At 40.7% G+C, this 14,436-nt stretch overlaps 1 protein-coding gene across 2 annotated transcripts; it reads left to right on the top strand.

Annotated features, from left to right (window-relative positions):
• Positions 1-4,134: 4,134 nt before the first annotated feature.
• LOC131445301 (cyclic AMP-responsive element-binding protein 3-like protein 3-B) lies at positions 4,135-13,901 on the top strand. Of its 2 annotated transcripts, none has more exons than XM_058616406.1 (10): positions 4,135-4,371; positions 4,487-4,585; positions 5,257-5,530; positions 6,051-6,172; positions 6,635-6,745; positions 6,930-7,036; positions 9,636-9,704; positions 11,193-11,277; positions 12,909-12,957; positions 13,056-13,901. In XM_058616406.1, the coding sequence occupies exons 1-10, from the start codon at positions 4,357-4,359 to the stop codon at positions 13,244-13,246; spliced, it is 1,122 nt and encodes a 373-aa protein (XP_058472389.1). In that variant the 5' UTR covers positions 4,135-4,356; the 3' UTR covers positions 13,247-13,901. The 2 variants fall into 2 exon arrangements, with proteins under 2 accessions (XP_058472389.1, XP_058472298.1); XM_058616315.1 differs by having other exon boundaries at positions 4,137-4,371; positions 12,864-12,957.
• The last annotated feature ends 535 nt before the right edge of the window (positions 13,902-14,436 follow it).

The following is a 14,436-nucleotide window of genomic DNA, read 5'->3' as shown; positions in this document are numbered from 1 at the left end:
TGTGTGTCTGCCTCCACATCAGGACGTGGTTGGCTTCTAAATTTAACACCAACATCAGTATAGATTTGATATAAGGGTTTTAAACATGAACAGGGTCACATTTATATAAACAGTACTTGCTATGTACTGTTTGTCAGAAATACCATGGTATCCAAAATTAGACTTGAAAACAATGAGTGACTGCCTACAACATAGATGCCAGCATTTAACCCTAAACATCGCAACATATAGACATAAGCAGAGTACAGGCATATATTCTATACTATAAATAGTAATGAATAAATGAAAATTGATAGAAAAAGACCTAAACATTCATCTATTGTTTTCTACATTAAATTAAAACAGGATAACATGCTGAATTAAACTTACCCCATCATGCATAGGAGTTACAGATACAGTCAATATTTCCTTAAAATTGCCAAAATCATGTATGGTCTCTGGCATTTGAGATGGGGACAAAAACATTTTGCTACATTTATGATGTTAAAAATACAGTATATTATGTATATAAGTAAAGACATAAATCAGTTAAAAAGAATATACAAAACATTTTTAAATAAATGTAAGGATGAAGAACCACAGTAATGGGAATGGCAGTGTTTAAAGCCAGAAATATTGTTGTGTTGTATTGAGAGCATAAAGAACATTGTATAAACTGTGTATTGTGTAGAGTTGTAGAGAGATAAAAGTAGTCGTTAAATTCCGTTGCGTGAAATAGGAATAAAAAACATATGAGTTTTAAACTTTTAAATCACAATCTAAACAAAATGAAACTAATATTAAAATATGAAATAACTATAAAAGGAGAGCTTCCTGCTCTGAAGCTAAATTTAGGATTTTATCAGTGGACACGTGAGCAGCACACTCGATTCCACACAGCCTGAAATTGCTTTCATTTCTCTTACATGTGTGACACGACTGGAAATTTCCCACCAGCTGCAGGTGTCGGTTCATTTTGTGCATCTCAACGATATCACCGACCTCCTGATAAGAGCCATCCAGCGTGCTCTTCATGGTGGAATGATAGCACAGCGTGTGCTTGGAGCATACTCCCTGCTTCTCGCCTGTTTGACTATAAAGAAAAGAGAATCAGAGAAGCCTACTTCTTTTCCTCACCAGGTCTATTATTTTCCCAGAACAGCTTAGCCGAGTGTTGTCAGCTCACACTTTTCCAATTTCATACATCCTTGAAAAGAAAAATGACTTGAGCTGCACTTGCACATACTTTATATAATGTATAATAAAAGTAAGTGGAGTTGACCTCAGCTGCTTGACTGGGATTTCATACTACATTTCATGAAATGTGGTGACTCACTTTCAGTATTATGAAGCCTTTCCCCATGACTGGGTGTAACAAGCATTCATATGGACACCATAATATGGGTTTAGAACATGACATCACGTGTTTACACGGCAATTACCTGCACTGCAGCATATTCTCTGTATCCACAGATATTTGTTGTTTTTTTTTAAATGTCCTGATTAGATAACATATGCATGTACCTTGAATCTGTCTAATCAGGACAGAGAACAACAATAAAGATAGCACAGCTCTGCTGCCATGCAATTAGGCATATTACAGCACTGATAGTACTGGACTCTCTGTCATAAATAAGTTGATTTTGATGCGACAAATACACTTAAGAGGCACGGATAGCAGTCAGAAGGGTTGCACAGGGGCCATCGTGTCCAGAGGGAATAAGTGGGATCATAACTCACACAGGATGACATGTGTTGTTGTTGTTGAGTCCAGTCCTGGTTCTCCTGCTTCCTCCCACAGTCCAAAAACATGCAATATCGGTATTTAGGTCAATTGGACACTCTAAATTGACCATAGGTGTGAATGTGAGAGTGAGTGGTTGTTGTTGTCTCTATATGTGGTCCTGTGATGGACTGGCGAACTGGCTGAGATCGTGACCCTCATGTGGAGGATAAAGCGGTAGAAGATCCCAAACACATTGGCGGACACAACCTTGACGCAACAGGAAGTCGGCCATTTTGAATATGGCTGCCATTGCGCCACAAAACAGTAACTGTACCTTGGCTGCACGTCGACCGATCTGCTCAAAACTTTATATGTGAGACCAAGGGGCCCGCCCTGAACATGTCTGCAAGCTATTACCTGCACACAGGAAGTAGGTCATCTGGAAGTGAACTGTAACTTGCGGTGGAAGTTTGGCGAATTTCGACCGATTTCCTCGAAACATACGTGCATACGCGACCCTGAACACGTATATGTTGTTATTATTATTTGCAGTAATTTTTGAGGGTATTAACAAATAAAAGTGAAGACTGTCGAGTGAGGTAGACAGTGAGGTCAGGGAACTGCTGCACTCCCCAACTTGTGTGGGGACGTGAGGGCCCCTTCATGATTGCAAGTGCCACGAGGAGTCTTAGTAAGGAAAGGAATTCACATCACATACATAAGTACATATAGAATGAACTGTGAGTACAGGGTGAGGAAAGACGGGAGACCACGAGTCAGTGAAAACAACAAAAAGAAAGACAGGTCTAAGTCAGGTTCACAAGACTAGAGTCAGGTTCACAGATTAGTAGTCTTAAAATAAGTCAGAAATGGAGACCAGGCTGCACTTCAACATTGAAATATTCTGCGGGAGCTGGATTTTAGTTTCTCCAGCCCAAGGCAACACACTAAAACTCTGACCCCATGGATATAGGAAGGCAAACAAGTGAGTTCCTGAGTGAGCGGGATAATTCTTCTAGCCAGAAGCTGAGGTGTATATTTATTCTGTAGGACTCTCTGAAAAGCCTTCATGAGCTGTAAAATTAATGTCTCCACAGTGTTGAAATCAAAGTTCAAAACCTTAGCAGTGGGCTTGATTTATTAACATGACGTGACACGTCTGACCCCTCGTCTTCATAGTTTATGCTGAATATTAGCCTCGGTGAAGTCAGCGGAGAGAGAGAGAGTGAGTGTCTCTCCTCAGAGAAAGGTTGAAGTCAAGGCATAAGGATGGACCGCAAGTTTTTTTTTTATTTACTCTGTAAACTAAAAGCCAGCCTGTTGATTCTGCTTATCTCAAACGAAGGCACTTATAATAGCTCTGCATTTTAAAAGAATCTCTTCTTCCCCATTGTGATAAAAGTTGTGCATGTTCTGTTTGTGTTACTGCTCCCTGAACACATTATGTAATATCTCTGCTTTATCGTGTGTGTGCGTATACTTTGAAAGAGCACGAAACTCATGGCAATAAAGATAAGACACTGTGAAGCCTGCTCTGCTGTAGAAAAGCAAAAACAAATGTTGTTCTCACTTATTAATAGATGGAAACTGAAGACGAACAAGTGCCTCATTAACAGTCACAAAGAAACTGGAGAAAAAGCTGAAACAATCACGTCAAACTAAGTAAAATAGAAAGTGAAGGAGCGTTAGAAACTCATTAATAGGTGTGAAACTGCACTTATTACCAACCTTTTTATTGCTGATGTGCTGTTAAAACAAGGCTCTCTGTGACCAAGAAAAGTGGAAACTGTTTTCAAACAGTTTTTAAGACTGAGATATTTATCACAGTCAAAATGACCCTAATCTGCAGGGTCAGTCACAGATTAGATTTAGAGCAGAATGAAATTCTGATTCTAAATTAAAAGTTACAAGCCCAACACTTTGCTATTCCAACAGACACTGTGAGGTCTGTCGTGTGAATAGCAATATAGCCTTGAGCCATTAGTTGGCTGTGATTTTTGCAATGCTGCGGGAATTGATGTGTGGGGAAAAAAAATGACAAAGTTCCCCTTTCAGGGATCACCAAAGCTATTACTATTCAAGCCCAAGGGGACACGAGTGCGTCTATGTCACAAAATGTCACCGCAATCCATCCAAAAGCTGACATGTTTCAGTCTGTCAGCGCTGGCACCTTTTAAATCACGCTGCAGTCTGGCTAAAAATATCTATGTATGTCACAACGGAAATCTTCTTTTCTTTTTACTGAAATGCTGTTTGTTTATTGTAATAACCATGAAGTTATAGTTGTGCTGAGCAACAGTCTGTAAGAGCAACTTTTGAGTTGTAAATCACTTCTGTCCAACAAGTGAATGTGAAACCACACAGCAAATCAGTGTTGACTCACTGATATCAACTTTGGATTATTAATCTATCCATGATTCCTCTTTTTTATGATGCCTGGCTCTCTCAGCTGTCTGCAACCTGGGTTGATGTCATGCAGTTGTATCATGTTGCATTTCACCTTTGTCCCTTGAATCTTGAATCCCACTCGAGCCTTTCCTCCTGGACACAAACCCACAGACAGTATCTGGATCTCAGAGTGTGTTGTGATTTGATTCCTGTTGGAAAAGGTTCACCAACGTTTCATCTGCTGCTGCTTTAATAGTGGAATTATGTCAACAGACAAGGTAAGATGTACAATTGTTGGGTTTTTGTACTACACCTACACCTGAAGATTGTTGGTGTATTATTGTCAACCGCATCCTTTCTTCTTGAGACTCAGTGTATAGCTGTTTATTTCAGGTACACGGTGGGCTGGATTTTATCGACCTTCTGCTTAGAAACACGTATGAAACCAGCGGTTACCACAGCAACCAATCGTGGACTATCACAATTCATAAGGTAAGTAAATCTCATGATGAATGTGTGACTGCTGAGTGTGATCTGTATTTTCTACCCGGGCCATTGAGTTAAATAGAAAGTTTTTTACATTGTGCTACATTAACAATATGGTAAAAGTCGTCAAAAAATGATTTATATTATTGTAATACAATCTTATTTTTATCTTAAATAACAAGTAATAGCTTGGTATTTACTGATTTACCGCAAAATACGTGTGGGACATAAGGAGAATGAAATGCAACTTTTATGCAAATTACTGATTTAGATTCACAACATTTTAAAGGAAAGTTATTATGGTAGCCCACAGTAATTCTCATTTCCTGAATATTAGTCTGGAAATAACATGGTATCTCTGCGACGTTATCTCTGTGTTATCGCACCTTGACTGTTGCTATAAGAAAGCTGGAAATTGCACAGGAAATAAGATTGTATCATAATATTACGTCCCAATGTATTATTATACTATTACCACTATTATTAAGTGTCACTAAGAGCTACAGGTGTTTTTCCTGTGTCCTTGTGCTCTCCTGTGTGACTGCAACCGTGAAGAAGCAAATATTCTCAGGAAAGTGAACTGAATGTTCTTTTCCGTGCTTGTGTATGAGAGTACGATTTTCTGATTAAGTCAGCACTAAGACGGTCATGTGATCACGCATCCTCCTCCACCCCAGACCCCAAACCCTGAGGGAGCTTCTGCTGATGACTTTCTCGACACCCTGCTGGGTGACAGTGACTCCTCCTCAGCCCCGGCGTCCCCCCTGTGGTCGACCTGCACAACTGACAGTAGCATCAATGAGGACCCTCTGACAGATCCCACAGAGAGCCCTCACCCATCCTACTGCAACGCTTTCCAAACCTTTGACACGCCAACGTTCTCTCAGCCTCCACGTCTGCGCAATCAGCTGCTCAAAAATGGAAAAACAACTGATGTTTCCATAAATCAATGTAAGACTACAGCTGGCATGTTATATATGTTAAATATCGCTTATAGCCACAAAATTAGTAATGAATGGAATCAGCAGGGAGCACAAACTAACCAATTTAACCTGTAAGTCACTGAGCCAGGACACCTGGGCAGTCACGCACTGCACAGAGACTTTGATGTAAGAAGAATCTTTTTCTTTGTGTAGCAGAAAGAATTAAAATTGTTGACTGAGGTTCAAGGGGTCAATTTTTAAAGCATTTGTGAAGAATACAAGGTTGCAGAGTTGTCACGCATCACACGCGGATGCTGTCTTGCTGCCTTTCACAACACATACTACTGACCCCATACTACAACAAAACCACATCTGAAATAACACAAAGACCTCAAACGTAGAAAAGTGTGACGTTATATTTTCTAGTGTGGACTGTACAAAACAGCAGGGTGCACCAGGCACAGAGGTCTAGCAACCTAAGCATTCAAATGGCGCATGGGGGCAATTTTGTGAAACGTCTCCTGCTGTTTTACTCATTCAATCTGAAGGTTGGGAGTCCAGTGACCTCCAGGAGCATGCAATTGCAGTTGACCTCAACCGAAGCTGCCCCCTGCTGTCCAATCAGACGCTCACAGTGAAGGACCTGCTCTTATCAAACCTGGGACAGAAAGTAAGGACAGAATCGTTTGGTACGGCACTGAATATTTATATGAACAAATACAATTTCCCTGACACCCTTTGGGTGAGGAATCTACTGCCTGTTGCAATCTCGCAATTCTTACACACTGGACTTTTAAGGGTGATCTGTCAACAGTATAGTATTTGTAATTATGTTCTTAATAACATTTTTTTTCACCCCCAAAAGTAAGAACTGCTGTGTTTTTATTACCTTAAATTAATCCCTTTATATAACATGGGGACCAGGTCACCTTCCACAGAGTCTGCCATGGACCAGTTTCTTTATACAGTGGCCCAGAATGGACTAATCAAATGGTTCTAGAGAGGGTTTCTTGTGTTTTTATTAGTATGGTGGCACTGAACTCCAGAGCCACTCATTTGCTTCAGTGTTATTTTTAGGTGAGCTGCCCAAAGAGGGACTCTAACTTAAATATTCTGTCCACTTGGTTCACAGGCACAACAAATCCCCCAGCATTCCCTGCCAGAGCTTGAACTTAATGAGGATGAGAAGACTCTCCTGGCTAAAGAGGGGGTGAACTTACCCAGCAAACTGCCCCTGTCCAAGGTACATACTTAGATATATGTAGGGCAGATGCATCAATTCTAAATATGAATCCCCAGGCACACAAACTCTGCTGCTGCTGCTGCTGCTGTTGCTGCTGCTACCATCATCTACTCCCCGAGTCGTCCTTTTCTCTCATATTCTTTCTTTTTCCCTATCCTCCCACATGTTTCATCTCCCTGAGAAGTTTGAAGAGAAGGTTTTGAAGAAGATCCGGCGGAAAATCCGAAACAAGCGCTCAGCTCAGGAGAGTCGTAAGAAGAGGAGGGAATATGTAGATAGTCTGGAGGGAAGGTATAAGGCAGCTGCACTCACTCAACATGACATTATCTCTGCACACTTTGGCTGGAGAAAATTGTGTAGCAATTTGTTGTACTGTGAAGAGCACTTTTTTTGTTATACGCATAATTCACTTTAACTGTACTTTGACTATTTACAATGTCTGAAACACTGGTTCTTTTCGTTTTTCCTTTGCTGTTTACTGGGTCTTACCTTTAAAAAGCTTGACAGGAAACTGACAGTGGGAGCAGTGGTTTGTTTGGAATTAAAAAAGCCAGAGCTAAGCTGAGGTTGTTGCTGTGGTTATGGCTGACCAACTCAAGCTGAGAAACAAGATTGAATGTCAAACTTTCTGAGGCTTCCCAGAGCTGGATACAAAGATACTTGATAGCTGAGGAACTCATCACAGCAGTAACAGACAGATCCTGCTGTTGTTGCCAAACTGAAAGTACCGTGGCCCATCCCATTATTGATTCTCTAGCATTCTTCATTTTCTTTCAGGCATGGGAAGGATCCACATTTAAGTGGACAGCTCCACATTGGAACTGCAGCAAAAGCTGCAAAGAACAGTCAACAGGAACAGATGTGCTCCAGCATGACAATTAACACATTTATAGTATCTCGTCGACGTATTAAGCGTGTAAATCAAAGCATAACAAGAGTATAACAGGTTATATGCTTGTACACTCACGACTGTGTAGGTCTCAACACACACACACACTCACATTTGCCACAGCATGCACACATTTGGTAACACAGGCTGACACACATATGCTTTAAACTAAATGCTTACATAATTCAGTCATCATATTTCCTGATTAGCAGTCCGTTCTTTTTTTATGAGAACAGACTGTTCATTTTTCAAGTGATTACATTTTTGACCTGGTGGTGTTGCTACAGGGGTGTGACTGTTGTCGTTCTCTTAACGCACAGAATTTTAGTTCTTACATTTCTTACTTATTCCGTCCATGCTTTAGTTTTAGATGCAGCCTATGAAACTGTGCAACTTACAGAGTACGAGTCTTCACGCCTGGCAGTGAGCAACCTGTCAACATGACAGCAAAGTATTCCACAGCAAGTTATGCATTAGTTGTGGAGACATTTCATGCAAAACCATACTTGTCAAACACAAGGTATGAGCAGGAGGAAAAGCAACAAGATAAACTATGTCATGATCTCCTGGGAACCATGAGTGTCTGTACAAAATTGTATCTTTATAATTCAGGATGTTTGGATCAAAGAGGCATGCTGACTTAAAAACTTGTAGGGATATGATATGCTGATAGAATAAGCTGCAGATGACAGATGCTGCATCTCAGAGTAGCACAGGAGGTTCAGTTTATATCCTCTTCCTCCTCTCCTCAGCTACCTCCAGGCTGTGAAGAATGAGCCCCATACTACAAAGCCATGCAGCCTTTGTTGCCAGATTTATTAATCCTGCCTGCCACCCCCACACTGGCTCCTCCATCCATTGCACGTCCACAGAAAAAATGTGACATGGTAGAGCTTGTAGTTTGACCCAGATGAGGAAAGACATGGCAGACTGGCCCCAATTACCCCGCCACAATTGTGTTTGGTCCTCTCTCTACAATTCATAGCTCAGAGGAACCGCTGGTTATTTACAGGATTGCTCGATCCTGACAGATCACCACCGCCATTTCTTATCAGTCATTCATTTCAGAATAAGAGTCATCGGGGACTGTGTTCTGTGTCGTGTTAAAGGAGGCAGAGGCAGCTCTCATAGCCATCGCTTTTCTTCCAATATCTCTTGCATTTCTTATCCAAACAACGTCAAAGTCAGCACTGCACACACTGGCGCCCTTTCTAAGTCACCTGCCAAGTTTGAGCCTGTCAAGAAACCCATAGGGACAGTTGTGTGATTGACTGTTATGCCAATTTTGTACATTTAGTTCTAATTTAAAGGAAAATAGACCACAAGCAGGTGATGCCACGCCCCACCCCCCGCTGAAGTTTTGGTTGCAAAATGTTGACATCACAATTCTGGGGGCTTCAAAAAGTTCAGCTTGGTGACAGCACAACTGGTTGCCACTTGGAATCATGGAACTGTGTTATCGTTTTCAAACCTGAGAACACAGTGTTTACATCTTTTGTTAAAGAAGTTATAATTGAGTGACTAAACTTAAATCAAGGCCATACTTTTACTTAATAATGGACAAACCCTATTTTCCCACAGCAGAATCACCTGCACACAGAGTGTATCAGCAGGCTATGAGTCAGCCATGTGCACTTGAGGGTCATCGTGGAATGTGACTCACACTGACCTCATGAAACAATAGAGACAGCACATGAGATAGATGGAGGGGGTAGTTAGTCATCGCATGAGAGAATGGGTATAAGATAACACTTATACTTATAAAGCAGAGGGATACGGATAAAAAGAGAAATGTAGGGAAGACAATGAAACTTATTATTTCATATCATTCTTTCCTTGACTATATCATGCTCCCTCTTTCACTTGAAGCACGCACTTACTTCTAGCTCTTGTTTGTACCCAAATGTTGAAATGCACTTATTGTAAGTCGCTTTGGATAAAAGCTGCTAAATGGCATGTAATGCAATGTAATGTAATGTTGTTGCCCTCTTGTTTCTGTAGGATGTCTGCATGCAGCGCTCACAACCTGGAGCTGCAGCGAAAGGTCCAGCATTTGGAGGACACCAACAGGTGAGTCCTCAAACGAGCCTGCAAGCAGATGTTTTCAGCAGTTTAATGTTTCAAGTTGACTATATGGATACAATTATTTGGATGCAGTTTAAAATGACTGTCATTTTTTAACATTAAATGTGGAATATCCGGGAGTTGGTCCCCCTTTTGCAGCTATAACAGCTTCCACTCTTCTCAGAAGACTTTCGCCATGATTTTGAAGTGTTTCTATGGGAATTTGCGGCACCCATTCATTCTGTAGAGCATGTATGAGTTCAGGCACTGATGTTGGACGGGAAGGCTTGGCTCACAATCTCTGTTCCAGTTTATCCCAAAGGTGCTCGATGGGGTTAAGGTCAAGGCTCTGTGCAGGATAGTCAAGTTCTTCCACACCAAACTTGTCAAACCATGTCTTTATAGTCCTTGCTTTGTGCTCTAGGGTGCAGAATAAAATTGTTGCCACAAAGTTAGAGGCATAGTATTCTCCAAAATGTCATGGTATGCTGAAGTGTTAAAATCAGTTAAAAAAAACACCTGCATTCAAAACTTAACACAGGAGGCCAAATACCTTTGTCCATATGTATGTTAGTATTTTCTAACCCTGTTTTACTTTGAACATGACAAAATGAAAAGGTGTTGTGTGAAGATTGAAGGCAAATTATTGGAGTTTTCATTACAGCAGACAAAGAGTCTAGCATTTTTCTGGCAGTTCTTCTGCTCTTGTCTTAAGCTTATGAAGGACTTAAAAAAAAAGACCATTATTGAAGCCATTTAATGCTGAGAATCTCACTTTCTGCAGCCTGCTGCACACATCAAAGCCCTGCATGCTTGTGGTGGCTGAGATATAACTGCATACAGTCAAGGGAGGGGTTTATTCAGCTCTGAAGCCCAAGAGTGCTTTAAAAATTGTCACACAAACTTGTATCAGTTTATTTTGTCAACATCTCCTAGTATTTCCTTTCAAACTGATGAAATAATCCCAACAAAATATGCTGTCTGGAATATTCATTCATTTTATCTTTCTGTTTGCCGTTTCATTTGTTTCACTGTTGATCTCCTTGTCATGGAGCTACATCGCTATGAGTCAAAGTCTCATTATGTGTCTCTTGTTGTGCCTTTGCTGTGTGTTGTGTTAACACCTGTCAGTGTTTCAATGATCTATAATGATTTTGTCCAGGGGCCTTCACTTTAAAGATGCTGACAACCTGATTAAAGAAACTCCCTGCTATCATTGAATTGCCAGAATATGAAAAGATCCACATTTAAAGCATGTCACAGTGTTATCTACCTTCGCTTCCTTCTCATCCTGCCATCTCATTAGGCTGCTTTAGTCCTGACGCTGGTTGGCAGAGTGCTGCAGCGAACTGAAACAAAACATGGGAAGAAGCTGCATACGCTTACTTTTGTGCCGCATGCTGCTCTTCTTTTTGTTGCCAGTGAACAATGATGCCCCCCTCCCCCCTTTTTTTGACAGTCTCTTTCATCTTGCTGTCTGTATTTGTATTGCAGTGCTCTGTTGGAGCAGCTAAACCAGCTACATGCTCGCCTTTCGAGTAGTTCCAGCAAGACAAAGCACAAAGGGACCTGCATCCTGGTGAGATATAGATAACACAACAAAATGTAATCTCAGAAAAAACTCTTAAATAATACATGTATAATATATGCAATATAATATGGAGCTGATGCTCAGCTCTCTTTACAGATATAGTAACACACCAGCCAAGGTCCACTGTGTAAGAATTAATGACATCTAATAGTGAGACTGCAGTGTGAAAATGTGCTCTCCTACCTTTTCACCTGCCCGTACTCCCTAGAGCAATCAGGCTCAGTGAAGCCACTGTTTTCGTGTCAGGCTGATTAGATGTGTTTTGTGATTTTAATGACATTTCCTCAGCAGATCATGTTATTTTTATTTTGTAATGTAACAATTACTTAGTGATATTTGACATGTTTCTGTTTTAGGACTGAGATGTTTGAGTTCTGTGGGGGCTATGAGGGGCATAAGAAGTCACCTGGGCATTGTGTGAGGAAAGAGACTGTTGCAGTAAGGCTGTGAGGCTTGTGTTGAGTCATTTTTTTGAGTTTATTTATACTTAAGTTGATTTCCTCAGGAATTTGGCTTTTTCCTCTGTTTCATTTATTTATCAAGCCACAGTAAAAGGTAAATAGGTAATAATGTAACTCCTTTACACTACTGTTTTTCCCATTCACACCCATTCACAGACACTTTCATACATCACACCTATGTGCAGCACACTTTCTGTCACAGCTGTCAGGAGCAGTGGGGTTTAGTGTCTTGGCCATCATGATTCAACCCTCAAATTAAAAGACAACTCTCTGTGCTATTATCGTTAATAACAACCAGTGGCATCATCCACTCACTCCTCCCTAGCCAATTTGTGTCAGGGAACTATTAGAACTATTGGCGTGTTTCCAATGGCTCGACTCGCTTCACCTCGGCTCAGCACGGTTAAGTTGCGTTTCCACTAGCACCAGGTACCAGGTACTTTTTTTTAATACTCGTTTGTGTGTGTCGCATGTAAAACGAAGTCACCGTCGTTTCAGTCATGCAGTGATGACTCTGCCCACATTGAGTAGGTACTATTTTTGTAGTGGAAATCCAACCTCCGACCATAGTGAAAAAGGGCCATATCCAACATATGGCCCTTTTTCACTTTGCACACAAGAAAGGATGTTGTTCTTCTTTGCTTGCTTTTGCTTGAAAACACAAATGTGAATGACACTCTCTGGCTGGTTTGTCTGTTCTGGCTGCTATAGAAACAGGATGGAGCAAGATTGCTGTCCTTGCCTAAAGTAGTGGGGTATGGTTCTATTGTCACTGGTGGACTAAAAGACAGGCCAGAATAGTCACTATATATGTAAAAGGCTTATTCTAAGGCTCAAATAACCAAACACTTATTTAAAATCCATTATACACTTACACACATGCAATCGCTGCCAATAAACCCTAACTATTGTTGCACAGTGGACTTTAAAGCTGTTAAGTCAAATGTGTGAGTGGCACCTGCATGTGCTTATCCTTTGTTGCAGGATGTAGGTTAAACCTAAAAACTAATTTTCTTCTCAACCCTGTGTTCTTCTCAACCTTGTATGTTCTGTCTTTTCAATGTGTCTGTGTGTGTGGCCTGGTTTTGTCCTGCTGTCTGTATTCATGTCCAGGTTTTGCTCCTCTCATTATCTCTACTTATATCCTCAAATCTTCAGCCCGAGCCTTACAGCCAACTTGGCCGGAGAGAGTACATGGAGGCCAAAGGTCTGGGCGTATGCATACACTCACCCTTGCTGTTTGACACATACTGACAAACATAGAAACACATACTAATGCCTCTCCAACATGCCTTAATTCCTCAGTGCCATCCCGCTCCCTACAGTTGATGGATGAAGTGCAGAATGTCCCTCCTCCTGCTTCTCCTTTCCTGTCTGTCTCCAGAGGCTACGAGGCCTTCTGCAGTTTGACAGAGAAGCTCTGGACCTGGACAGATGTCCACATGGTCAACATACAGTCTAGCCACCAGGATTTCAGGCACCGGGATGATCACTGAATTACACAGAATCCACGGGAATAAAGACAGTAGTAAAGAAGTGCAAGCTCGGTCGCAGAGGCAGCATTCAAATAAGCAAATATTGTTGCTTTTATAGCAGATTCTCACTGCACAGACTGGGTGACGTGTCATAATGTGTTTGCCATTCACTCACTCACCGAAAGGTTAGTGGAGGGCAGTGAGTGAGTCATCCACAGAGATGAAATTCTTTCTTTCTTTCTTTGGATGAGTGAAGCTTCAGGTACCTGGTGGATAGTTTATTTCATTGTGGACTTACTATACAGTAGTGCAAGATGTAGGTACAGTGTGATCGGCAAAATAGAACAAATGTATACAATGCTGCTGCTGTGTTCGGTTATCTGCTTTAATGAATATGTTGGAAAAACAAGAATAACTCTTTCAGTTATAACTCTTCACTTATTGAAGCATATTTTGTTTTGCAAACATTTTCATCCCAAGCAAAAACTGCCTGATGGCTTCTCACTCTCATGGCAAAAACATTTATTTTTTTATTCATTGCAGATTTATTTTTTAACTATGGAGAATGTCATTATTGTGTTACTGTTGTGACATGTCTATTTCTTGTAGAAAAAAAAACAAAAAACGATTGCATGAAACAGCTGCTATGTATTGCATTTGAGGGATAATGATTAAAGCTGCCAGCTAAAACCATGTAGTCCATAGTCATTCTTGTCTCAGGGTGCTGGTGTAGCACTTTACATCCACTGTTTTCATTAACCAGCTTATCTATTTACAACATCGCTTTCACAGAGTCTCGGCTACAAATCTCTGATCATATCTGAATCTCAAAACACAAAGTAAAGATTGAAGAATACCCAATCTCTGTCTGTATCCTCTTGCACGGTGCAAATGCAGCGATGCCTTTCAAAGTCAATGCATGAGGTTACATTTATTTTAAAACTCTGTTGTTGAAGCAGGTGAACTCTGGTCAGGCTAGTCTCACGAGATAGTAATTACATATTCTTTGTGTTAACACTTCACTGGAATACAAAACAAAGTTTGCAGACAGGGCAGTTGCTAAGGACACTGAGGTCATGTCCATCAAATGTACTTGTTATTCATTTAGAGGATAATAATATTACAATATTATTATTATTATTATTATTATTATAATAATAACCATCTTTATCTTTTCAGCACTTTTCAAAATCACATACTTTGCACAATTT

Source organism: Solea solea, chromosome 1 (assembly GCF_958295425.1).
Source record: "Solea solea chromosome 1, fSolSol10.1, whole genome shotgun sequence".
NCBI lineage: Eukaryota > Metazoa > Chordata > Actinopteri > Pleuronectiformes > Soleidae > Solea > Solea solea.
The sequence above is the reverse complement of the archived record's forward strand: the minus strand, read 5'-3'. Positions and strand labels throughout refer to the sequence as shown.

Coding starts and splice junctions, on each gene's coding strand:
- LOC131445301 (XM_058616315.1), top strand. Junction 4,586..5,256: donor GGACTATCACAATTCATAAG/GTAAGTAAATCT, acceptor CCTCCACCCCAG/ACCCCAAACCCTGAGGGAGC. Junction 6,746..6,929: donor GCAAACTGCCCCTGTCCAAG/GTACATACTTAG, acceptor CTCCCTGAGAAG/TTTGAAGAGAAGGTTTTGAA.